Below are 24892 nucleotides of genomic sequence, written 5' to 3'. Positions count from 1 at the left end.
TTCAGGTACTGTTCATTAATTTCTTCAACAAAGGAATAGCTGGCTGGAATTTTTACCCTCTCCTTTTTCTTGGCTGGGCAAACTGATCCTACTTTTCAGTGCTTTTCCTCAGAAACATGGGCACTAATTCTGAATTCTTCAGCATTTCTCAGACATGGAGGAGATCAACACCAGGGACCAACAGCCGCGAACACAGGTGCAGTGCTGTGGCTGTGTGGTTAGAAGCTGGAATCTTTTGCCCCAGAACTCTCACTGACCTGTAACTGCTCAAGCTAGAAGGCCAAGCTGATAGCAGAAGGGAGAAGGGCTTTTTTTCTTCTATGGAGGTGGAATGGTTCTTCTGTTGTCTCAATAGCACTGTTACACAACCTGTAATAATTTCTGTATGAAGGTGGAAAATAGTGAGGTATAACAGGTTATGATTACCGTATCAAGGAAGAAAAATAATTTCTTAGTGCATATGGGATTGTGTATGAATGTTTTTAATCTAAATCAGTTGTATTTTTCTAACACAGTTTGTTGGTGAGTCATACTCTATGTTCCAGGGCCTACAAAAGATGACTGGGAAAGGCATAGCTACTGGGAATAAACTTATATTTGCTGCACTGTGGTCTGGTGGCTCTCCATTAGAAAACCTTTCAGAATGTCCATTCTGGAAAAAAACAAAACAAAACAAAACAAACAAAAACCTGAAAGAAAACTGATCTCTGCTTTAGAAGAACAGGATGGAAAAATAATAGCTGAATAGAAAAAAACAGTGACTTAGAACCCAGCATGCCTCTAAAGGGAGAAGATATCTTAGCTGATTCCACCTCCATCAAAATGGTAGAGGTTTTCTGCCAGATCTGGGAACTAACACATCACAGGATATAAAGACTGATATAACTGACCTGCTCTTTGGAGCAGAATGGATGAAGGAGGGGAGAAAGCTTTAAATAATATTTGAAGAATTCTCCTCTTTGAAGCACTAGGAGAGAAATACTTTGTGAGTTAGGGGCCAGGATTAGCTGGTCAGACCCTAAAGCAGGACTAGTCAAGCAATGGCTTCAGCACAGCTGTCAGGCAAATAAATTTTGATTGACCTTTGCCAAAGTGTGGGGCAAGAACAAACAACAAAGAGTGGTTAGCTGCGAGAAGAAACTGGCACTGGGAACCATGAGCGCTCTCTCCTCTTCATGCCAACATGCACATGCAAGGTGGGAGATGATCTCATCAGAATTTGCATCACTTCTGCCCATGGATTTCAAGGTAGGGACTGTAGGGCATCTGGTCCCAAGATGTTCTGTTCTACTTTATAGTTTTAAGGTCTGTTTTGAGGCTTTAAGGAAATCAGCACTGCCATTGCTGCTAGCAGAAGCAGAGCTGCCTTGTCAAGCTGGCCTGATGAGGTATTCACAGTCTTCAGGAGGGGAAACAGGGCCCTATGTAAGAGTAGAGGTGCATGAATCAGCACTGGTTTATGAGGACTCAATAACAGGACTTAGAGGATGTTCAATGAGGCCACAAGAGGTCAAAAGTGTGTGTAAATCAGGAATCATGCCAACCTAGAGGCAAGAAAACAAGACTGTGGGAACACAGCTTCCCTGGAAATATCCGTTATTTAAACTCTTCTTAATTGGGCTTGCAGAGAGACAAGGATAGTTGAAAGCAGCTCTGCTGAGCTCTTGGTGGGACTCTGCCTGCATTATGATGTTGGAGATTAGCCTTGCAGTGCAAAAGAAGTTAGAATATATTTCTACCCTCATTCCTGCCAAATTTAGTTCTACAAGTTGGTGCTGGAACCATGGTTCCTTGTGTAAAGAAGTTAGCATACTAGGAACAAAAAGGTTAACCTCTTCAAATTTCAGAATGACTCTAAAAATGACCAGCTTCTCTTCTAATGTTTGAGGACCAAGAGAAATGCTAACATTGTGATGATTAGCAGGGAGTGTAAGGTAAACAACATGGTTTGCTTTACACTGAGGTCAACATTCTTGTAGCTTCTGTGACCATACTGAGGTCCCACAGTGGCTGACTGTATATGGACCATGGGATTTACTTCCTAACATTGCAAACTCAATGTTTTATTTTTATATACAACCTAGAACATAGAAATAATTGGTGTCAGTAATGTTGGAATGTTACACACTACTAATCTGGAAAAAAAAAAAGGGAGCAACAGAAAGCCTACTTTTGCTGTAACTTCCATAGTCTGTTGCTGCTATTCCTTCTATGTCATACAAGAAAGCTGTTTCACCCTCAGCTGACATTCATGGAAAGGTAATGCTGTTTTCAGCTTCATACCTGAGTAAAACTGAGTTTTCTCCTCTGTATATGACATCAGAACTGCTGCTTGCTGGGGCAGTGCATTAAGCAGTGAAAAGGGATCAAACTAACTTCAGTTCAAGTTGAAACTTATAGTTTCAAACAGGATGATGGAGGCAGAAAGGTAAAAAAGTGAGCTCTGTAATGTCCTCTCCCCTGAGAGATGAGATGTCTTCCCTAGTCCAAATATCCCAGGCTGCTGCAATGTCAGCACACTCTTACTGTAAACAGAGAGTCAAGTTCAGTGGTATTGACAAGACAGTGATTTTAGGCTCCTGTAACTTCAGCTCTACATGGAGAGAGGGGAAAATGAGGTTAGAGACAGACCAAATAAATTTGCCCTGACCAGAAGCTGAAACCAGGCCTGCAGCATCAGGCTACACAGTAAAATCCTTCAGTGCAGCCAATTCCAAATGCGTGCCACTCTCTGCAGAAATGAGACTGGGCATGTCTGCCAGGAGCCTTGAGGCAGATGCTCTCTCCCATTTACTAAGGCACTTCATCGTCTCCTAGACTAAACCATGTTGTTGCCAGTATTTATAGAATCACTGAGATGCGTCAAAGCTCCCCCACTGAACTGCACAGCCTGCCACTGAGAGATTTACTGTCTCTTCAGCATATTGTGCTGGGGGTGGGGGGGGAAGGCAGGGTACACACACACACACACACACGCCTGAGCCTGTGTGCATGCGCACAGCCTGAGGGAGGTAAGTCCAGCCCCCAGCCCCAGGGCTGCTGGATTTTTCCAGCCGCACCATCTTGCCTGCTCTGCTGTAATTTATGGAAACTGGTTTCTGATGTGAGGCTTTTTCTGTTACCACGGGGACCCACCAATTGTAGGAGGCAAAGCTGCAGTGAGGGCAGGAGAAGGGACAGAGAGGGAGAGGTGAGGAGCAGAGGGACACCGAGGGTTTGGAGAGGACAGAAGGAGAAAAAAGCATAGAGACAGTTCAGAGATGGGTGAGTTATAACTAAGAGAGCAGGAAGAGAAGCAGAGAAAGGGAGAGAAGGAGACCTGTGAGGAAGGGAAAAGGAAAGGAGCTCAGAGACTGAGTCAGCCTCAGGAGGGCAAACACCAGGAGGTAAGTGCAGGGAACACCCCAGCATACAAAGAAGGACCTGTTCTGTCTGAATCTTCACCATGAGCACAAGGAAGAGCTTCTCACTGCTACTGGGGAAAGGAGACCAGGAGGAAAAGCAGAGTGAGGGTATTCCTGACCTGGAACAACGGGAGTGTGAGGTGGAGCTGAGGAGCAAAGCTATTTTGCATCAGAAGAGGCGCCTTAAACAGGCCATCCAGTTTGTGCACAAGGACTCTGCTGACCTGCTGCCCCTGGACGGCTTGACAAGGCTTGGCACCTCCAAGGATCTGGTGAGTCCAGTGGGACCCCATTTGGGAGGGGGGCTCCTTATAGCCTTCATCCCAGTTGGGAACTGCTGCCAGGTTTTGTGAAAGGGTCATGGGTTCAGCAGAAATGAGACTTCCTTTCAGAATCATCTATGAACAGGTGAGGGTAAGGGTAAATAATGAATTGCCCATTTTTTTTGCATCCATCTTCCTATGCATCCCCATAGGGATCAAACTCTTCAAAGAGTTAGGCAGACATGAAGTAGAAGCACACCCCAGAATCCAACTTTCCACTCACCCCGATACATAAATATGTTCATCTGACATGTATGTTTCCATGTGGGACATCTCTGGAAACCCTCATGTATTCCTGCATGATCCAGGTTAAAAGTAGACTCCTTCCTGGACTAGCAGTGAGGGAAGCACAGTTCATGAAACTCCAAGATGCTTATGTTTGACCCTGTCACCTTTTTGCATTATTGTCTTTCCCCCCACTCTTTGGATTTCCAGAGGAGCAATCACAGGGCAGGACCACTAGCCAGGCATGCAGGCAGCTGCAGGGGCCAGCACCCTTGGATAACACCTTTGGGGAGGAGGAACAGGAGTGACATCTGTGGGCATCTTCTGGTGGAGGCATGGAGCAGGAGGCATCAGGGAGGGCATCTTTCCCAGGAGCCTGGGCAGTATGTCATCTGGAGGGACTTCTCTAAGGCAGGGAGCAGTTTCCCATGGGACCTCTTGCTGGTTTAACTGCACACATCTCCCCCTTGCTCTGGCAGATTTGCTGTCTCACTCCTCTTCACTGTGGAGTTTAACTGCTCAAGGATGCAGAGATCTAAACCATTTTCCCAAAAGAAGGCTTGGGTCTGTCCAGTGATGGGGGTACAACCACTTATTTCAGCTGTGCCAGTGGGTGTTATAAAAGGTCTTCCTCCTCCATGCATCCTGTGCTTCCCTCTGTATCCTCAGACCACTGCAGCAACACCACAGATGCTCATGCATCTCCTCCATTCATCATGTATCTCCTCCAATCATTTCCTGGCTCCCATGGCAGGCTCCACAGCTGCTGGCAGCCAGAGCTGCTGCGCACAGGGACAGATATGTGTGGGACAGGCAAGGGCCCAGGCACTGGACCTGAACCGAAGCTATCCCCCTTGCTGAAACACTCAGGTGCAGCGCCGCTGCACAGAGGAGGGGTTAGTGCCATGTGCTTGTGCACACTCCTGTTCCACCATCCTTCCCACAGCCACCTCAACTGCTGATGAGAGTCCCTGGCTCAGCAGGGTCAAGGGTGGCTCCTCAAAGTCACTCTGAGCTATCACCTCATGCTTTGCCAGCCCTTTGCAGCTGCACACATGGCTTTCAGCAGGGACAGGTCTTTAGCATCCCACTGGCCCTGAATACAGTTTCTGTCTGAAGTATAAGAGGGGAGTCATGTAAGTGTCATGCTAGCTAGGAATGTGGCCTCTCCTCCCTGCAGGGAAGGAGGTCTGGGCACACTGGTGCCTGGAAGGCCTTGTTCAGACTGTCAGGCTAACACTGGTGCTTCATGCCCTGGTAGCATTGCATCTCAGGAGAGCATAGCCAGAGGTACCCCTGGGCTCTTCCTTGTACAGCTTTTGGCAGGGAAAAGGGAGGAGCCACTTCTGAGTCTTTCAGTGCATTTTTGCTGAGCCCAGCTACAAAAGCAGAGAGAAACACGTCTATCTACCTGCTTTGCTTTGGAATTTACTAGTGTCACACCCTGCCCCAAAATGATAACTAAACAGAGGCCTCTGTGGAGTCCTGCTCAGTACAGGTGGCAGCCTTTGCCTCCAGAAGCTGGCATTTTGAAGCCCCTTGTTCTAATGAGACAGGCCTCGTCCAAATTGCTGGCCATGAGTAGCTCTCCTGGTCAAATTAGCCATTCTCAGTAGGGGACTTCCTTGCATGCAGACAGCATTTGGTCACTCAAAACCACTGCAATAGTTCGTGTTTGATCTGTAGCAGAATGACTGAAACATTTTAATCACAGAGCAATGCATAAAGCATAACATATTTTCTGCCATGGAAATTTTGCACTGGTTTTAGAAGGCACAAAATTAAGTGTGGCACCTATGCAAATTTCGCACACATAGTGCCATACCTGGGGTCAGTGTGGTAGCTGGAGTATCTACTTGCTGGTTTACCTTGGAGCAAGAGAAGAACCAGGCCTTAGATTTCCATGAGCAATTCAGAAGTCCCTGCAACTTGATGGGCCACTGTGAAATTGCCGTAATGTTTTGGGGTCTGCAAATTAGAATCCAAACTACGCTTTCAGGCACTCTTCCATCCCCATGTAATACTCCATCTGTTTCCTAAATTGATCTGCCCCCCACCTGAAGGACAGGAATGCAAGGCTGCAATCAAAGCAGCAGCAGGAGGTGGTGCTGGAACAGTTGATTGTTTGAAAGAGTGCAAGACATCCCAGAGTCCTATAGCACTTATACTGGGACGAAAGTTTAATTAATTCCCCAAAGCATGTCTCCATTGACAGTGTCAGAGACTCCAGCTGTGGCAGCCCCACATTTCCTAGAATTAGAGCAAGGCCTTGTGTAATTAAAAAAACTAAGTTTTCTTACACAGTCAAAGTCAGGCTGTTACTTTTTTCCACTCTTTTATGTGTATGGTGGGTATACATCCATCAGTGTCTAGGATTTGATGGGCCCAACATGTTTCTAACAATTTCTAATAATACGTTTCATTAGAGACCTCATATTTCCAGCTCTATAACAACTACAAATATGACACTTTTAAATTTTTTTACTGAAAAAAAGAAAAAGTAGCTGCATGAGCTAAAATATTCTGAAAGTACCAAGAAGATCTGAAGATCTGTCTTCTCTCCCAAAAATCAAGATCCCCGGCTCATGCCACTTCACTAATCATAGCAAGACCTTGAGATTTCACACTGGAGGGCTTGAATGTGATCAGTTGAACTGGAAACCTGCTTTGACCCTTCTAAGAGTCCTGAGAAGGCCTCCCTTCCAGCTGCTGGTCAAAACTCCCTTGGTGGAGGGTCCTCCCTCACCATCCTCTTCATCTCATTGTTTCTTACCAGCCCAACAGAGAGAATGGTGTCCACTTCTCTGTCTCACTGGTGAGACAGAAGACAGGGAGGGCCCCAGAAGTCTGCTCTTGAATCAGATGCCTCCACAGTTCAAAGCTCAGCTACTCCCCACCAGTGCTTGGCCTCTTCATAGCCTGAGTGACAAGAAGGGGACAGAGGTAGAAGCTGAAAAGGGCCTGCTCTTTCCATGGGAAACCTTGCAGGGAGAGGGAAAGGTCCTTTGCATGCCAGATTCTGAGAGGAGACAGGAGAGAGGATGGGAATTTGGAGACCTGCCATCAGTTTCCTGCCCTTTTCCCATGGCCCAGCTGTTAGCTGGCAGCCAAACAGGCACTGTGCTCAGAGTATTTAGGGAGTGAAATACAACAGCCAGCTCAGCTGTGGGCCTGCAGAGTAGGCTGGGAAAAGGCCTGGAACAGAGGGATATTTTTACCTCACTTTTTCAACTACTGCAGTGTCTCTCATGCAGCATGCAAAAGTTTGACTCTCATCCCTGTGCAACAGGGAAATAGAGGCAAAATGGAATTGGTACAAACAATAGCTGCTCTCCTGCTGCAACTGTTTGGCAAAACCGACAAGTCAGTGTGCTTTGAGTTGTGATTTACACACATTCCTGGCCTCAGCCCTTTGATCAGGCATAAAACTAGTGTGAAGCACACACCCCCTGTACAGTTAATAACAGCCCAGCTAACTGGCACATCTGGTCCAGTTCAGATATTTGGCCTGCACATTGATAAGATCCAGTATCAAAATGCTGCACTATCTGGAAGCTGATTTTTTAATTTTGTTTTGAGAAAGATAAAAGTAACAGTTTATGCTGTAGCACATTAGCCCCTGTAGATTCATTGCCTATCTTCACATAGGCAGTTGCTATCGAAAATGCTGTTGGCAGCTCTGAGCACCTGCTCTCCTGGAGAAGGGCCATGGGGCCAAATACATGGAAAAAGGACAAAGATACCTCCAACAGACCTACTTCATTGCTGCTGCCCATTGTTGACTCAGTAGCTGTGCAGGGACTGGAGGTACTGGATAAACATTGGGCAAAAACTAAAGCATCAAGGCAATAACAAAGGGAGCTTTCTTTCCAAAGGAACACTTTCCTCTGTGTGTATGCAATGTCAGGATAAGAAGCTTTCCATAAATTTTTGTCCCTTTTGGTGCTCCTCCCCTTCTGCCCAGAAGAAAGGAGATAGGAATACAAAATACATGAGATATGAATGAGATACACGAGGCAGGAGTAAAGTTCCTTCAGCCATTGATCTGGCTGATGGTGTTCTCTTCTAGCTGTGAACAGCATAGGGCTTCATAGATGACCCTCCAGCTAGGAAGGGAGTCAAAATAGTATCTCTTCTGATGGAGGGAAGCAGAGACAGACTCCAAAGAACATTAGAAGCTAGCTTTAGTTTCCTATGCAGGGGAAGCTTCCTTCTTCACTACAAATAATTGCTTTTACACCTAAAATTTCTGGAGTCTTGCCTTCTAATCCAAATGTACATCACACAAATGCTGCATTCCCTGCCACCTCTCACATTAGAAGGTGTGAGTGTGCCTGGATGGATGTCAGCACACACCCATCAGGCAGTGTATTTCAGTACCTGAACAGATATGAGACTGCCAATTGCATGTTTAGCTGAAGGAAGCTGTGTGAGGAGAGCATGTGTCAGGCATGTTCTTCTCTTTCAACAATTGCATCCCAGAGACCTGTCTGTTACAGCATCTCAACATTTCAACGTCACCTTAGTGGCTACAGAAAAAGTCTTGGGGTTTAAAGAAAGTTTTTTGGGATAAGCCTTTCATCAGAATGATCAGTTGGGTCAAGCATCTGCTTTCTTGTTCTTAGCTCCATACTTAGCTGGAATTTCTCTTTCTTTGTGATGGAGACAGCAGCCACATAGTGTGGTCCAGCGGCGCCTCTTGGAAGACAATCTGAACAAGCTGCGGGTCGAGACCAGGGTTCAGTCTGCATGGGTTCAATCTCCGCTGGCAAAAGACCAGGATGAAGAGATGGAAAAGGGAGAGGATAGGAGAAAAGAGACTTCACCCCTGCTAATACAGTGCCAGGTAAGGCAAAAAACACAGTGCTGCTGATTTGATAATGATGGCAAATGCTCAGTGAGTTCCAGCTGACCCACTCCCAAGGCCCATGCAAAGTTATTAATCGCAAAGACAGCTGCAGACAGAAAGAACAGATTTCCTGCATGGCCTGTCCTAGAGTTTGGATTCAGTTCTTCCAACAGAGGAAAGCCTTTCTGCCATGTGGATTCTAATTGTCCATATTGGAAGATAAATTACCTTAATCATATCTCCTTACTTTGGAGGCCAGCTTTTCTGTGACACGAGGTATTTCATAAATGCATAAAGAAGCAAGGAATGTCTCTGTGTCACTTTAAGACGGGTGCCCGTAGTTGATTTACACTTAGTGGAACTAGTCTGGTCTGATTCTCTCAGGCATCAAAGGACCTCCTAAGAAAGTGGCTAACTGTGCTCTGAATTAGTGGTTCTTGATGGAAGCAGTGTTTTTAGCTCCTTTTTCTTCTTATATCCTCCTATACATCAGGACACATATCTCCCTGGCCACTGTAAGTAAGAAAGCACATCCAAAATTGTGGCCCATGAAAGACAGCTTCATGGTTAGAGCATGTAATATGCAGATATGAGGCTCACCAAGCTATAAATGTGGTATACAGTATCAATTTTAAAGCTGTTTTTATTTCAGTTACTTGTCTGAAAGAACATATGACATGTTAGTGTAAAGTCTACACTTCTAGGAAAAATACATATACCTTTAAAAATTCAGTTAGTGTAATTAATTATCTTATGAACACAGCCTGGTAGCAAGTTTCTGAAATGTACAGATCAAGTGCCTCAGTACTACACAAAGCCACCATCTGGCCTGTTTTCCAAGCTTTACTGATGCAGTTAGGTATTGCTTACCCTGGGTTTTAGACTGTGATGTAGCTAGATTAACTTAACTATACTTGTGAAAACAGACTAGTAGGATGAATGGCTCTCAGTGTAATTTCTCCAAATAGCTGGACTCTTTTTTTTTTTTTTTTTTTTTGAGCAAATGAAGGTGTTTCCTTTTCTTTAGTCACCACTCTGTGTTGTTGTGTTGTTGTAAGAGGAAACTCAGTGACCAAGGGTGTTTTTTTGGCAGGTATGTACATCCAACAAGGACACAATTATCATATCCCAGGGGCAGTAGTTAGCTTAGCATCAGAGTCCACTACTTCTTCCCTTTTTGTGTTTCCAATGGACTGTACCCCAGCTGTCACACACATATTTTCTGTCATGGAGGGAGGTTAATGAACATCACAGTCAAGGAAATAGGTCTAACATTTCACTTAACTCTCCCTGAACTCAGTACCTTCTGCACAGGCATTTTCTTTTTCTGCCCTTAAGAGCCAGACACTGTTTGTCACACTTAATTTTTTTACACTGAAGGAAGGGAAGCTCTCTCTCCCTTCTTTTTAGTCTTGCTGCTTTTCATGTTCACATTTGTGAAATTCAAAAAGCCTCATCTGTAAGTAACAGATCTATGATAGGAAATAGCACTCAGGCTGCCAGTTCATTTTAACCAGAGAGGTGAGCTGGAGAACTGCTTGACTATGATGTAGTTTTTATTAGAAATGGAACAGGACCCCAGTGAAGTCTCTTCTTTCTGACAGCAGCTCCCAAGAAAAGATCATCCGCCAGCATAAAGCTTCCATTTATACTCAGGCAAGTATGCTGAAAATTTCAAAGTGATAATAAATGCATCATCTCACTAGTAACTGAACGTAACTAGGAAATAAAGCTGAACCTATGTAGACTTCAGTGATACAGGGCAACTCAGACCATCAGTTTTTTTCACTCTGACAGGTTATAGTTGCCCTGTGTCTAAGGCCTTTGTAAGTTTCAGAGATCACAGACAGACACAGTCTGTAATAGTTGTACTGCAGAGGTACTCACCCTGCTATTTACTTAAGTGGGTTGCTCACATGGCACTTCAGCAGAATTGCCTGGTTTTGTGGCTGGTTTTGGAAGCTTGTCGTGGCTGGCATCTGCATCATAAAATTAAGCTGTTATTTGGAGGGGGGGCTTGTCTCTTACTGACTTGGAAACAAATGCTGAAAGATTCCACTGCTGTCCAAAGCTGCTTTTCCTCTTTGTCAAAGCAACCTGGAATTAATCAGCCTTGGTTGGTTAAAGCAGCTTCTTTACTCTTGAAATGACACTGTATCAGAAAATAAAGCTCTTTATAAAAGGTGACCCTTACTGATTATCCTCCCCTCTTTCTCTTTCTTGGAACTCCCTGTAATTGACATTTACTAATGGTGACTGGTAGTAACACACTGAAAATTCTGGGGCAGAGATGAGAGTGGGCAACATGATGAAAAGTCCTCTTGGTCCAAGAAGGCTTGCATGTGCTCATCAGGTGCCTGTGTACTCCTCACCTAATCTGCACTGTATTTGTGGTATGCTGGACCAAGGACTCTCCTGGTGAATTCTCTGGACAAATGATTAGTGGATAGCTTTTGTGAGGCTGCTGGAGCTCATAACTGTGCAGGGCTGCTTAGTACTAAATGAAATGAAATATTTTCTACAGAATAATCACTGTTTCTAACCTAAAACTTTTCCAGACTGCTCTGAAACAAAACTCAAGAATCTGCCTAGTGATACAGTTTAGGTTTATGATCAAAACAGTGCTAAGGGCTCATGCATCCCAGGTCTGCCTGCTCACAAAGTGATTCCTTAGCAATTGCTGTATGTAGTCCAGGTCTTCTGTTTCTGAAGAGCTGATATAATGCCTTTTCTATAGCTGGACAATGAACAGCTGGCTTCTGTGAGCCACAGGGATGATTAACTCTTTCCCAATAGAATCCATGTCTGTTAATGAGAAAGAGCTGATTCAGCTGAACACTGTTGTCAGGTTGCAGTCTGGGCAGATGTGGTAGCATACCTGACCTGACACTCATGACTAATATACCTGCTTAGGTAGTGAGGAGGCACAAGAAAGCCTCTTCTATGAAGCACAGTACAGAGGATGAGGAGGTAGATGCTTAGCATGTATCTGCACTATGTGCTTTATCTTGCTGCGGTCTGGCCACAGTCCTTCTAGGCAAGGTTGATTTATCAAGGAGGACCAGACAGCACAGATGTTACAGAGCTCTAAAAGCATAATGGCAGGTGTTTTGTCATAGAATTGTAGAATGATTTGGGTTGGAAGGGACCTTAAAGAAGTATTACCAAAGTCAGGAGTTTCTAAATAGAGTGCTTTGTAGCTCTTCCCATTCTGTGAGGCTCTAGCATGCTCCCTCACTTGCTTGAAGTAGATTTGTGCCAAGAGGAAGGAGGCATGCATGAACAAAGGGCAAGAGAATGGGTGTGCATTCTTGGAACAGGCAGCAGCTTATCTGGGTCTCCTACGAGCTCTACCATGTGTGTGATCTGCATTACCATGGGACAACAGTTCAACCTGCTCTGCAGTGAAATGGGACTGCTCATTTGTCAAGGAGATGGGGGAAGTATTCACGTATGAATGTGCAAAGAATGGCAGAGAGAGCTTTTAGGGGCTGGTTTGTCTGTAGTCTTTCACGAATCTTCCATCTGATATCAGGTCAGTTAAGTTTTGTGTTCTCCCAACCCTGTAGTTCTGTGGCAATTTCCATATATGTGCCAAAGAGCAGCCTTGGATTGAATGTAGAAGTCAGCATGACTGAGATTGTAAGAAGCACATGATATAATGGGGAAGGCACAGTGCTGGCAGCCAAAAGTTTGTGATATCTGTCTTGGCTTTGACTTTCCTGAAGTATTCAGCAATATATGCCTCACTTGGTGTTGTAAGTAGTCAGAAGTGTTTGCAGTCACATGGGACTGTTAACTAACTAGACACAATTCTTCATGAATAAGACTTTAAAGAAGAAAAAGTATAATAACCAAATCAGGAGCTGTTGAAAATAGGTATCTGTGCATATTTTCTGTGTAGATGCTGCTTGAGCACTGCTCTTTTTTTCCTGGATGAGGCCACGCAAGGTGAATGCTTATCCTTCTAAAACCACTGATGTTACTTAAATATAAATGATACACACATATATGCGTCTTACATGATTCTTGGTGAACTCTGTAAAACAATATAGGTGGAGATCTCCAGTGGTCTTGCAGTTCTTGAGAAGTAGCCATTCTAGGAACATGGTGTATCTAAATGTTCAGAATGATGACATTTTCTATACTGATGTACTGCAGATGCAGTTTAGACCACAGGAGGAGCTCCAAGACAAATCATATTTGAAGTTTCCAGGATGTGCTCTCTGAGGTTGCCTTGAGTGCAATTAGCACGCAAGCTACAACTGGTTTGTTTGCAGCATCCCAGTATTTCTCACAGAAAGTGTTTTCTCCTTTCTCTTTATAATAAATCACAAGCAGCATGTTTTCAAAAACAAAATATTGGAAATACAGGATGTAGCTCTCTGTGATGATAAACCCATGTAATAATCATAAACAGTTTTCGTTAAGAAATTAGGAAAGTGAGATATTTTCCTTGACCCTACTGGTGCTGCACTGAGTCCCTAACGGTCATGCTTAAGGTTTTCAAATCATTTAAGCTCATCAGGAATGAGCATAAGGGTAGAGAAGCTATGAGAAGTCTGTTGCTTCTTCTGAGTAGCTCATGGCACTGAGTGCCATAGCGGATAGAAGAGAAGGAATCACAGGAAAAATACAAATGATAGCAGGAGGAAAATGAGCCTCCCAAGCAGGAAACTCTGTGATTGAAGGTTTTTGGGTGTTGGCGCAAGACCTTGTAGAACTAGGCGATCAAGAAGGGATATGGTTAGGCACTATAGGTAGGTGCAAGTCATATTTTCTAGATGACAGTTACTCCATTGTTTTCAGTTCCTTTGCTAAGTGCTGCTCCTCATTTTTTTTTTTTTTTCTGAATATAACTCATTGATGTCCTTGATGACCCATTTTTTCAGACCTCTACCACATATAAGACCTGCTGTTACCTCAGCACCTCTGGCCTGCCATTAAGGACCTCATCCTGTTCCCTTTCAAGTGCAAAGGGGTGAAGAAACAAAATGGTCAAAGCACTGGGGATTATTCAGTAAGATCATGTAGAGGTGACTTGGGTGCAGGGAATCTTGTCTCTCCCTTTGCTAAATGACACAGTATCACCACCACAGTGTGTATCACCACCACCACAGTGTGTATCACCACCACCACAGTGTGTATCCCCACCGTATGTTTGGGATTGGAAGGGACCTCAAAAGATCATCTAGTCCAATCCCCCTGCTGGAGCAGGAACGCCTAGGTGAGGTCGCACAGGAACATGTCCAGGTGGGTTTTGAATGTCTCCAGAGAAGGAGACTCCACAACCAAACTGGGCAGCCTGTTCCAGTGCTCTGTCACCCTTACTGAGAAGAAGTTTTTTCTCAAATTTAAGTGGAACCTCTTGTGTTCCAGCTTGATCCCATTACCCCTTGTCCTATCATTGTTTGCCACCGAGAAGAGCCTGGCTCCGTCCTCGTGGCACTCACCCTTTATATATTTATAAACATTAATAAGGTCACCCCTCAGTCTCCTCCAAACTAAAGAGACCCAGCTCCCTCAGCCTTTCTTCATAAGGGAGGTGCTCCACTGCCTTAATCATCTTTGTTGCCCTATGCTGGACTCCCTCCAGCAGTTCCCTGTCCTTCTTGAACTGAGGGGCCCAGAACTGGACACAATATTCCAGATGTGGTCTCACCAGGGCGGAGTAGAGGGGAAGGAGGACCTCTCTTGATCTACTAACCACCCCCCTTCTAATACACCCCAGGATGCCATTGGCCTTCCTGGCCACAAGGGCACAGTGCTGGCTCATGGTCATCCTGTTGTCCACCAGGACCCCCAGGTCCCTTTCCCCTACACTGCTCTCTAATATGTAATTTCCCAACCTATACTGGAACCTGGGGTTGTTCCTGCCCAGATGCAGGACTCTACACTTTCCCTTGTTAAATTTCATTAGGTTATTCCCCGCTCAACTCTCCAGCTTGTCCAGGTCTCGCTGGATGGCAGCACAGCCTTCTGGCATGTCAGCCACTCCTCCCAGCTTAGTGTCATCAGCAAACTTGCTGACAGTACACTCTATTCCCTCGTCTAAATCGTTAATGAATATATTGAATAATACAGGCCCCAATACTGACCCCTGAGGCACTCCACCAGATACTGGCCTCCAACTAGACTCCGCACCATTGACTACCACTCTCTGGCTTCTCTCCTTAAGCCAGTTTGCAACCCACCTCACTACTCTATTGTCTAGACCACACCTCTTCAACTTAGCTGTGAGGATGCTGTGGGAGACTGTGTCAAAGGCTTTACTGAAGTCAAGGTAGACCACATCCACCGCTCTGCCATCATCCATCCACCTTGTTACATTCTCATAAAAGGCTATGAGGTTGGTCAAGCATGACTTACCCTTGGTAAAGCCATGCTGACTGCCCCTAATAACCCTCTTATCCTTGATATGCCTTGAGATGGCACCAAGGATAAGCTGTTCCATTACTTTCCCAGGGACAGAGGTGAGGCTGACCGGTCTATAATTACTCGGGTCCTCCTTCTTGCCCTTTTTGAAGACTGGAGTGACATTAGCTTTCCTCCAATCCTCAGGCACCTCTCCCGTTTCCCAAGACTTGGCAAAGATGATGGAGAGTGGTCCAGCAATGACTTCAGCCAGCTCCCTCAGCACCCGCGGATGCATCCCATCTGGACCCATGGATTTATGGATGTCCAGACTATTTAATTGCTCCCTAACCCAGTCCTCATCAACTAAAGCAAACTCCTGCATTGATGTGGCTTCATCCGGGGTCTCAGGGCTCCCCAGGACAGCCTCCGGCAGAGTAGACAGAGACAAAGAAGGCATTCAGTAATTCTGCCTTCTCTGTATCTTCTGCCACCAGGGCACCCACCCCATTCATCAGTGGGCCTACATTGCCTCTGGTATTAGTTTTATCTGCTATGTATTTGAAAAAGTCCTTTTTGCTGTCCTTGACCCCTCTCGCCAGCTGTAATTCTAAGGAGGCCTTGGCTATCCTAGCTGCCTTCCTACATCCTCTAACAGCAGCCTTATATTCTTCCCAAGTGGCCAGCCCCTGCTTCCATGACCTGTAAACTCTCCTCTTCTGCTTGAGCATACCCAACAGACCCCTATTCAACCACACAGGCCTCCTGGCTCCCTTCCTTGACTTCCTACGTGTGGGGATGCTCTGATCCTGAGCGTGGAAGAAGCAATCTCTGAATGCAATCCAGCTATCTTGGGCCCCTTTTCCTTCAAGCAGTCTTGCCCATGGGATTTCCCCCAGCAATTGCTTGAAAAGGCCAAAGTTAGCCCTGCTAAAGTCCAGGGTTGCAATTCTACTTGCTATTCTGTTCCTGCCACACAAGATGCTGAACTCCACCATCTCGTGGTCACTGCAACCCAGGCAGCCCTCAACCTTTACTGCTTCGACCAGACCCTCCTTGTTAGTGAGGATGAGATCCAGCAGTGCACCTCTCCTAGTCGGCTCCTCCACCATCTGCATGAGGAAGTTATCATCAATGCACTGGAGGAACCTCCTGGACTGTGGCTGGCTGGCTGAATGGTCCTTCCAGCAAACATCAGGGAAGTTAAAATCCCCCACAACAACCAGGGCCTGTGACTGGGAGGCCACTCTCAGCTGCCCATAGAAGGCCTCACCAACTTCCTCAGCCTGATCTGGTGGCCTGTAATAGACACCCACAACAGTGTCACCCCTGCCAGCCTGCCCCTTGATCCTGACCCATACACTCTCAACTCACTCATCATCCACTCCTGGGCAGAATTTAGTACATTGTAGTGTCTCTCTCACATAGAGAGCAACTCCACCACCACGCCTGGCCAGCCTGTCTTTTCTGAAAAGGGCATAGCCATCCATGACCACATTCCAGTCATGTGAACTGTCCCACCATGTTTCTGTAATTGCCACCAGATCATAATCTCCTGACTGAACACAGGATTCTAACTCCTCCTGCTTATTCCCCATGCTGCACGCATTGGTGTACAGGCATTTCAGGGAGTGAGCAGAGCACACCCATTTCTCCCTAGGGGCATAAGGAGGCCACCTGGTCCTCATCAGTTTTAGAATGCTGCCCCACTGGGACAAGCCCAGCTACAACCCCATCCCCCTTTGAGCCTAGTTTAAAGCTTTCCAAATGAGCCCAGCTAATTCCTGCCCCAGCATCCTTTTGCCCCTACGAGATAAACCTTTCCCGCGTGACACTGTCACCAACCAACCATTATCAAAAAATCCAGAGCCCTGCCTGTAGCACCAGTCTTGGAGCCAACCATTTAGAGACTGAATTTTCCTCTTCCATCCCACATCGTCACTTGAAGATGGAAGGAGTGAAGAGAAGATCACTTGAGCCCCTGAGTCTTTCACCATCCTTCCCAAGACCTTGAAATCGTTCCTCATTCCCCTCAGACTACGGGAAGCAGCTTCCTCCCCATCTGTCTGGAAGACCAGCAGCGGGTAGTAGTCTGTCGGGTGCACCAGTTTGGGGAGCTCTCTAGCGATATCCTTGATCCGGGCTCCAGGTAGACTGCAAACTTCCCTAAGATGAGGGTCAACTCTGCATATTGGGCCCTCTATTCCTTTCAGAAGGGAATTTCCTATTACAATCACCCTTCTTTCTTTCTTATCAGAGGCAGTCTTAAGTTGTGAAGTCAACCGCCTCTTCCTATGTGATCTTGTAGGCAGGCTTGGCACCACCTCCTCAACTATCTCTTCTTCAAGATCCAGGGCCTCAAACCTATTACGGAGGGGCACCTGGGGAGACAAAGCGGGTAGGGAGGGGGGCTGCCCGTGACGCCGAACCGGAATACACTTCCAACCCTCGTCGTCTTTTAGGTCCCCTACCTCTGCCCGACAGCAACAAGGGTGGGGCCGTCTCAGGACTTCCACCTATGTCCGAGAGGGCAGGAGGTCCTTCTCCTTTTGGGGGGTACCTCCCTGGGACCTTTCCGACTGGCACGTCAGGGTGTTTGTTACTCCACCAGTCGATCTCCCTTTCACACTCCCTGATGGTCCTCAGCGTCTCAGCCTCCTCCTTAAGTTTCACAACCATGTCGAGCAGATCTTGCACCTGCTCACACCTCACACAGGTGGAGTGCTGGCCTCCCTGCCCCGGCAGCAGCAGGCTCTGCCACTCCCTGCAGCCGGAGACCTGAACGGCCACCGTTCGGGACAGAACCTCAGTCTGCGTTGCCACCGTCTATTTGAGACAAGCTCTCCTTCTGGAGGCGACCATGGTCGTCAGCAGTCTGGGATGCTGGCAATAAGTTAGAGGGGCTGACAAGCGACAAGTGCTCTCTGCACCCTGCTGCGCAAGCTACCACACCTGCTGCCGCTGCCGCTGCCGCTGCCGCTGCCGCTGCCGCTGCCGCTGCCGCTGCCGCTGCCGCTGCCGCTGCCGCTGCCGCTGCCGCTGCCGCTGCCGCTGCCGCTGCCGCACAGTGCGAGTAGGACTCACCCGCTACACAAGCTAATTACTCCTCCCTACACCTGGTGCCCTCCCAAAGGCTTTTTCAAGGCAAGGGGAGAGGGTGTGGTCACCGTCACCGTGGGAACACCCCCCGCCACGTCAGCCGCGCTCTCGCAATAGCTGCCGGGGCTTTGGCGATCGGGACCCGCCGGGAATCACGCTGTCACTGTACGTTTCCCTCTGAGCTTCCTAATCTCGGCTGAACCTCGTGGTCGGCTGACCACCTGTGAATATTGTAGTTGTAGTGTTCATGTCATCATATTTCCTTAAGGAGTTGTCTAGGAACCTAATGTAAGCTCCACACAAAATAGACACCTCTTGATTAGGTCGTTTTTTTTTGATTCAGGACACTTGGATTTGTCAGTTATCTTGGGAACTGCCTTAAATTCAGGCTCTTCTCAGGGATGCATGTCCTGGTGCTCCTGCTTCTCCCACAAACTCCTCCCTCTGGAAGCTGCTTAACTGAGAAGAGACATCTAGCCCTGGAACATTGTTGCCTGTGACACCAGAAGAAATGGAGAGAGGAAACCTACAAAGGCTGTAGCACATGCTTATATGCCTTCAGAAGCTTTTGTCACATCAATTATTGCTCTGCTAATAAAGTCCATGTGGCTTTTCTGAACAAATTCATTAATTATGCATCGCTTGACTGGAATACTTCTAAGTTAAAGTTGCTAATAACAGATAAGTGTCTAGGTAATTAAATGCAAATTAAAGAAGACAAATTCAAAAGCAGCCTTTGGCAGAGGTCTGCAGAGCACTGGGAAGACCACCATTGTATTGGATGACTCTCTTGCCTTCTGACTACTGCCTAAAACACCACATCTTTGGCTGTGTGTCTAAGAAAAGTCTAGCGGATTGTCACACTGTTGGAGGAGTGGGTACGCCAATTTTGAGCCCACAGTAATTACCTGTTGTTGTTTTTTCTAGTGCCAAGGTCAGGCGTTGAAAGCAACTGTTAACACTGGGTGTCTACCCAATCTCATCTCCAAGAGCTGTTTAAACCAGCTGGGGTAAGTCTTTGCAGAGCAGAAAAGGAGGGGTGGCTAAAAAGAAATCCTATAGCAAAAATCTAGGCACTCTCATTCCCAGCCCCAGTGATAATTACTGGATGTGCACATGGCTATTTAGAAGATGATGAAGAGGGTGGGCTACAGGGCAAACCATCAGAAGCACTGACAGAGTTGTGTGCAGACTAGGAGGCAGAACTATGTCATTCTGTCTGTACTGCAGGGCAAACCTGCCCACCTGATGTTTAGCCTCAGCAGTGAGGAACCCAAATTAACAGTGCCTTATGGTTTTGCTTGTGGAATCTGCCTCCAGACATGTTGTATGAAATAGATTCCTCCTTTTGTGGGTGTGTTCCCAATGAGACCAATAAGTACTGCCATCAGTTAGAAGTCCTGTTTTCCCTCCTCTTGAGACAATAACACCTCTTGTGTCCCACAGGCTGGAAGAAGTGTCTGCCATGGACAGTGGAGACCTCTCTCTTCCCATCCCCAGCGTTGTTGGCCATGTAGAACATATGGAGTTACAATTTGGCCAGGAGACAGTGCTGTGTTCAGCACTGGTTGTAGGTGAGAGTGCCAGTCCCTCCTCTTCCCCAATTTTTCTGTGTCCCTCTTGCCCTGCCAAGGGCATTTAAAAGGATCTTTGTGAAAAGCATGATGTGGTGGGAGGTTGGTGACGTGGTCACCTACACTGCTGGCCAAGGTCATTATGCTCTGTGAACACCCTCAACCAAAAGCACAGGCTATAGGAAGAGTACAGAGAAGACAGAAGATGTTGAAAGTGGGGAGAAATTAGGTGCTTTTTTGTCTTAACAAAGGATGTGGAAAATTCTCTTTTCCTTCTATAATAGACCTTTCTTAAAATTATCCAGACTGCTAGATTAGTCCTCTGGTGCCCCATGTTCTCTTATTGAATGGGCACTTATGTCTTGGACTGGATGAAAGTCATCAGGGAAACCGACGGAGGATACAGCTTATTCCCCAGAGTGTTTCCCTCTGTATTCATCTACCTCTGCTGCAGGGAGAATCCTAGAAGAACCTGGTAGCCCCAGAGTACTGAGTCTCCCTTGGTGTCTTGAGACAGGACCCTTTGAAAGAAGGAGCCATAAGAGAAAAGGTCAAGTCAAAATGCACTGGAGCAGATCCAGAAAACAGCAGAAAAGCTGCATGTTATGCATTTACATCAAGCTGTGCATATGCTGAAAACAATTTAGTCATCCTTTTTTCCCCTGTTCTTTCTCCCTAAAGCTAATAGCTTTACCCTCTTGCCTTTATCTGTCTCTTCATCTTCCAAGGCCTCCCTTGCTCCCTCTTTTCATGTTTATTCTTCCCACTTTCTTAGTAATCTAGAAAGAACTTCCTCCTCTTCAACACTCTAGCTCATTCTTCTTCCCTGGTTTCCCCTCCACTTGTTCTTGCCCATCATGGAGAGTCTGTATTAGTACTAGCAGAGGTGAATTTACCCCACTAGCATCTATCTGTTTTGCTGGAATGTGGAAATGGCTGTCTGGAAGGAGCAGAATTGCCTTACAGTGCTCTTGCTTATGTGGTCATAAATAAATTATAAAATACAGGCACTGATTACAGGGCAAGCAGGCATCCAGGAGACATTGGAAGTGTTGATGATGTTACTGGCTGCTGAATCCTGCAGGCTTCAGGACCTGCGAATTCCTCCTTCCCTGCTACTGGAGTCCAGATGGATGACTCTAAGACCCAGCAGGTCGCTCTTGCTCAGTCCAATGCATGTTTCAAGTGGCAAGGCTGAACATATATGTTCAGAGAGGCACATATGTGCCAGAGAGGCACATACAGAGCGGACACAAACAAGGCCAGCCACACAGATTACCACACATAGACAGTGTCTTTATCAGCACTCACATAAACATATAGCCCAGTTCTGGTCCTCTTCTCTGGCTGACCGGAACAGAAGCTCATACTTAGTCTCTAGATTCACAAGCACACTCATATTAACAGAGTCTTCAAATAACAGCACAGCTTTTAGGTCTGTCTTATATTCATGTCTGGACCCTGGACCTCTTACCTAGCCACTGGCCCAGACATTCAATCTACCCCAGATGCAGGTTTCCTCCTACTCCCTGGCTAGGCCAGACTGAAGTTTACTAGCTAATTCCATTAAAAACCCACAAGCATATAGGATTAAATTCACTGAGGAAATAAAAATACACCCAAGTTTTTATAATTAGTGGCATTTAGACCACTCAGACATATGCCCTGTCCTCTTCAATTGCTGGCTTATTAACCTAAGTCCCGTGTGACCCTGGTCAGAGCTAGTACCCAGAGGTCTCTTGCATGCTGACCTCTTCAATTGCTGGCACCTAGACCTACAAGCTCTGTGACCCATAGTCCATTTACTGGAATTTAGACCTTGCAGCACATGTTGCAGTCCCTCCAGTTGCTGGCAGCCAGGTGTACAAGCCCTACAGCCCATGGTCCCTTCCCCAGTTAGTGGTGCCCAGACTCCTCTTGCACACTGGCCTCTCTGCTTGCTGGCACTTGTGAGCTATGTCCTCTCCTCCAGCTGCTGACACAGACCTATGAGCCCTATGGCCTGTGGTCCCTTCAGTTACTGGCACCTCTTTTGCATGCCAGTCCCTCTGGTTGCTGACATCTAGAGCTATTTGCCACTTAACCTGTGGCATCTTCTACACTTGTGGACACTTAAGACTTGCAGCAGTCACATGTAGGATAGAAAGGTTACACAGTAAAAAAAAAAAAAAAAACAAAAAACCAACACCTTAATAAAATTATTTATTAATATCTGATAGATTGTGGTCATCAGGCACAGGGTTCGATCACAAAAGTGAACAGAACAATAGCCTGATTGCATGTGACTGGCCCCTTTTCCCCCCTCCTCTCCATTTTTCCATCCTTGTTGTTCTCTAATCCACCTTGCTGCTTGCCTTCTCCTACCTTTGGCCTTTCCCCTACACAGCCCATAGTAAATTTTATGTGATCCCACAAGCTCGTTCTCATATCTCATGGTAAGTTTCAAAAAATCCTACAAACACTCTCAAATATCTCATTATAATCACGGTGCCTTTCTCTCATGAGCTACAAAGTTCTTTTTGACCCTCTTCAGGGCTGTGCCTAAGTAGCTCCTTCAATGACTCATCAGTCAGGGGCAGAAGAGTGCTGGTCTTTGTTATTGTCACTGTTACCATCTGTTTGTTAATGTTTGTGCATTTAATCCATCACTTTCCTTGTTACTTGTTATTTAATTTATACTGAATAGACCATAATCATATAACTTTATGAAACAGATGCTCTTGTATTCCACATCCTCTTACAGGAGATACACACTTTAGAGGGGCAGTATATATAGTCTTTAGCCTGATGAGTCTCTTCTCTCTTCCCAGATGATGAAATGCTGGAGTTTTGTATTGGTCTCCAGACTCTGTTGTCTCTCAAGGTAAGGAACAGCTTCTTGCTTATTACAGGACTCCTCTGAACAATTTCTCCAAGATTTGGTTGCTGTAAGCATCAGAAATACTTGCATCCACATATTCCAGGGTGCCACTTGCAATGCTTGTAGCACAGCTGCCTGGCTGGCTGCATTATGCTCTGAGTCATTGATTCCTTTTCAGTCCTTCTTAAAGGTTTTAAGAAAGGAATTACCCAACAGGATACTATCACATCTCCCATTCTTTGTATTCCTGACCATACAAGTTGCAAACAGGAAGAGGAAATAAGAAAAGGCAAGGCACACTGTGTCAGAAGTTATATCTGTGTCATCTTTTGAAGGCAGATGTGAACAAGCTCTGCCATTGCTTTGAGCCAAATGAAGCTGTATGATCACATTTAGTGTCCAACCCTAGCTGAACATGGGTGGAAAGAGCCCTCTCCTTTCACCAGCTCAGTTCAGAGTTAGTGTTTTGCTGAGCCTGACTCCTAGGTGACTCAGAATATGGCTGCGGCAAGCTTGCTCCTGCCTCTCAAGTACTTGTAGCCACATGTCAGACTCATAAAGCAGGAAAAGCATTGTGCTGAATGGCTGAGTGGTGTGAAGACATCAGCTCAGAGGGAGTCTTAGGAAGAAGGGAAGGGAATGGCCCTGTGAAGGGTTTGGAGAGGAATACATTGAATGGAATAGGAGCAAGGAGGCAGCATGGGGGACAGGCAGGGGAACAGTAATGCCTCTACAAATCCAAAGGGGTGTTATTTGATAGTTATGCAGGTTTTCCTCGATCAGAGACACCATGATATTGCTGTCTGAAATGTCCTGCAAGTAACTGGCTCTCCCCTTCTTTAGTGTTGCATCGACTTGGAGGAAGGAGTCCTGAGATTTAAAGCACTGAGTCAAGAGCTGCCTTTTCTACATGCCTCTGAAGAGCCTGGTCAGTGACTGACTGCATTCCCCATGTCTGGGGCTGAGGAGACTTGCAGCTATGAGAGAGAGATGAGGGTGAGGCTCACACGCCCCTAACCTTGCTGAGTTCTGGGCTGAGGCATTCACTGGGAAGCAACGAAAGGGTGCTGGAAGCTGTTGTTGGTGGGAGTGCCTCACCTTGAGAGGTATCCCTCCTTTCAGTGGACCCTCTTGCTTGTCCTCATGTGCCACATGGGCATTTTGTTCTTGTTTTTCCTTTCTGTCCCAAGTCACTCCAACTTCTGCTTCTGTATTAAATTTGCCCTACCCTTATTCTTACAATACCCTCTGTTCATGAGACAAGAAAGTCTCTGTAAACAATCTCCAGTTGTTCTGTGGACAGGAGGGCATTGCTTTCTCCAAAAGCCTCCAAATATTTATGTGAATGTTTCCCTCTTCTTTGCCTCCATGTGACCGGACCCCACTCCCTTCTCTTCCTGGGAAAGTCTCTGTGGCCACTCCCGTCACCTGTGTTCTGGCAATCTGGATTTTGCTACTTTTTGCTGGCTCGGAGCAGAACAGAAGTATTTCATTGGAAAAACCTTGCAGCGAGAACACTCTTACAGTTTTTAATTTTAAGAAACCTTTGCAGAAATGCAGGGTATAGTTGCCTAGAGTACAGTGGACACACACGGAGTCTTGGGCTTTGTCACTACATCCTTGGCCACTAAGCTATATTATATGAATGGCAATGCTTATAATCTCTTGGTGTTATACATCATAGTAACTAGACTTGCACGCCCCGTTGTTCTGACCAGGCCTCTGCTCTCTGCGCTCCATCTTCTAGAGCTCCATTCCTGTCACCTCTGCTGCATTGTCGGAGATTCTGCCACTCAGTTTAAATATTGTGAAGAATTACAGCACCCAGAGTCTTCTGCTCTGTCAGCTCCTTTCTTTCAACTTGAAGTCTAGTCATTGGACACAGATACATCATCAGCCTCAAGTCCTGGCATCTCAGAGGCCATCGACTTTGCTAGTCCTGCATGAAACAAGAACTAGACTTCCTTGCAGTATCAGCTCAGGTCAGAAAACTCTGAACTCATCTGGGATGACCAGGGTGTTTATTAAGTCACTAAATTGTTGGGTTTTTTAATTTTTTTATTCCATAGCAGTATGATAGATAGTCTATTCTTTACTAGCTCTAGGAAAGGTGCACCAGATCTGGGCTTGTTCCATGCCTCATGACTACTGATTCGCCATCCAAACTCTGCACCAGTGTCCCTTTGTCCACCCTTAGAAAGTCA

The 24892-nt window shown here is 46.1% G+C and overlaps 1 protein-coding gene across 1 annotated transcript; it reads left to right on the top strand.

The window, feature by feature from the left end:
- Nucleotides 1–3064: 3064 nt before the first annotated feature.
- On the top strand, nt 3065–23624 carry NRIP2 (nuclear receptor interacting protein 2; the record flags this gene model as incomplete). Its single annotated transcript, XM_082065921.1, has 6 exons — nt 3065–3676; nt 8622–8798; nt 19182–19264; nt 19701–19828; nt 22639–22691; nt 23532–23624. Exons 1-6 carry the CDS (start codon nt 3446–3448, stop codon nt 23622–23624), a joined length of 765 nt encoding a protein of 254 aa, XP_081922047.1. The 5' UTR covers nt 3065–3445.
- Nucleotides 23625–24892: the final 1268 nt, after the last annotated feature.

Source organism: Streptopelia decaocto, assembly GCF_964273445.1.
Source record: "Streptopelia decaocto genome assembly, chromosome: 1".
NCBI classification, from domain to species: domain Eukaryota; kingdom Metazoa; phylum Chordata; class Aves; order Columbiformes; family Columbidae; genus Streptopelia; species Streptopelia decaocto.
This window is presented reverse-complemented; position numbering and strand designations above follow the sequence as displayed.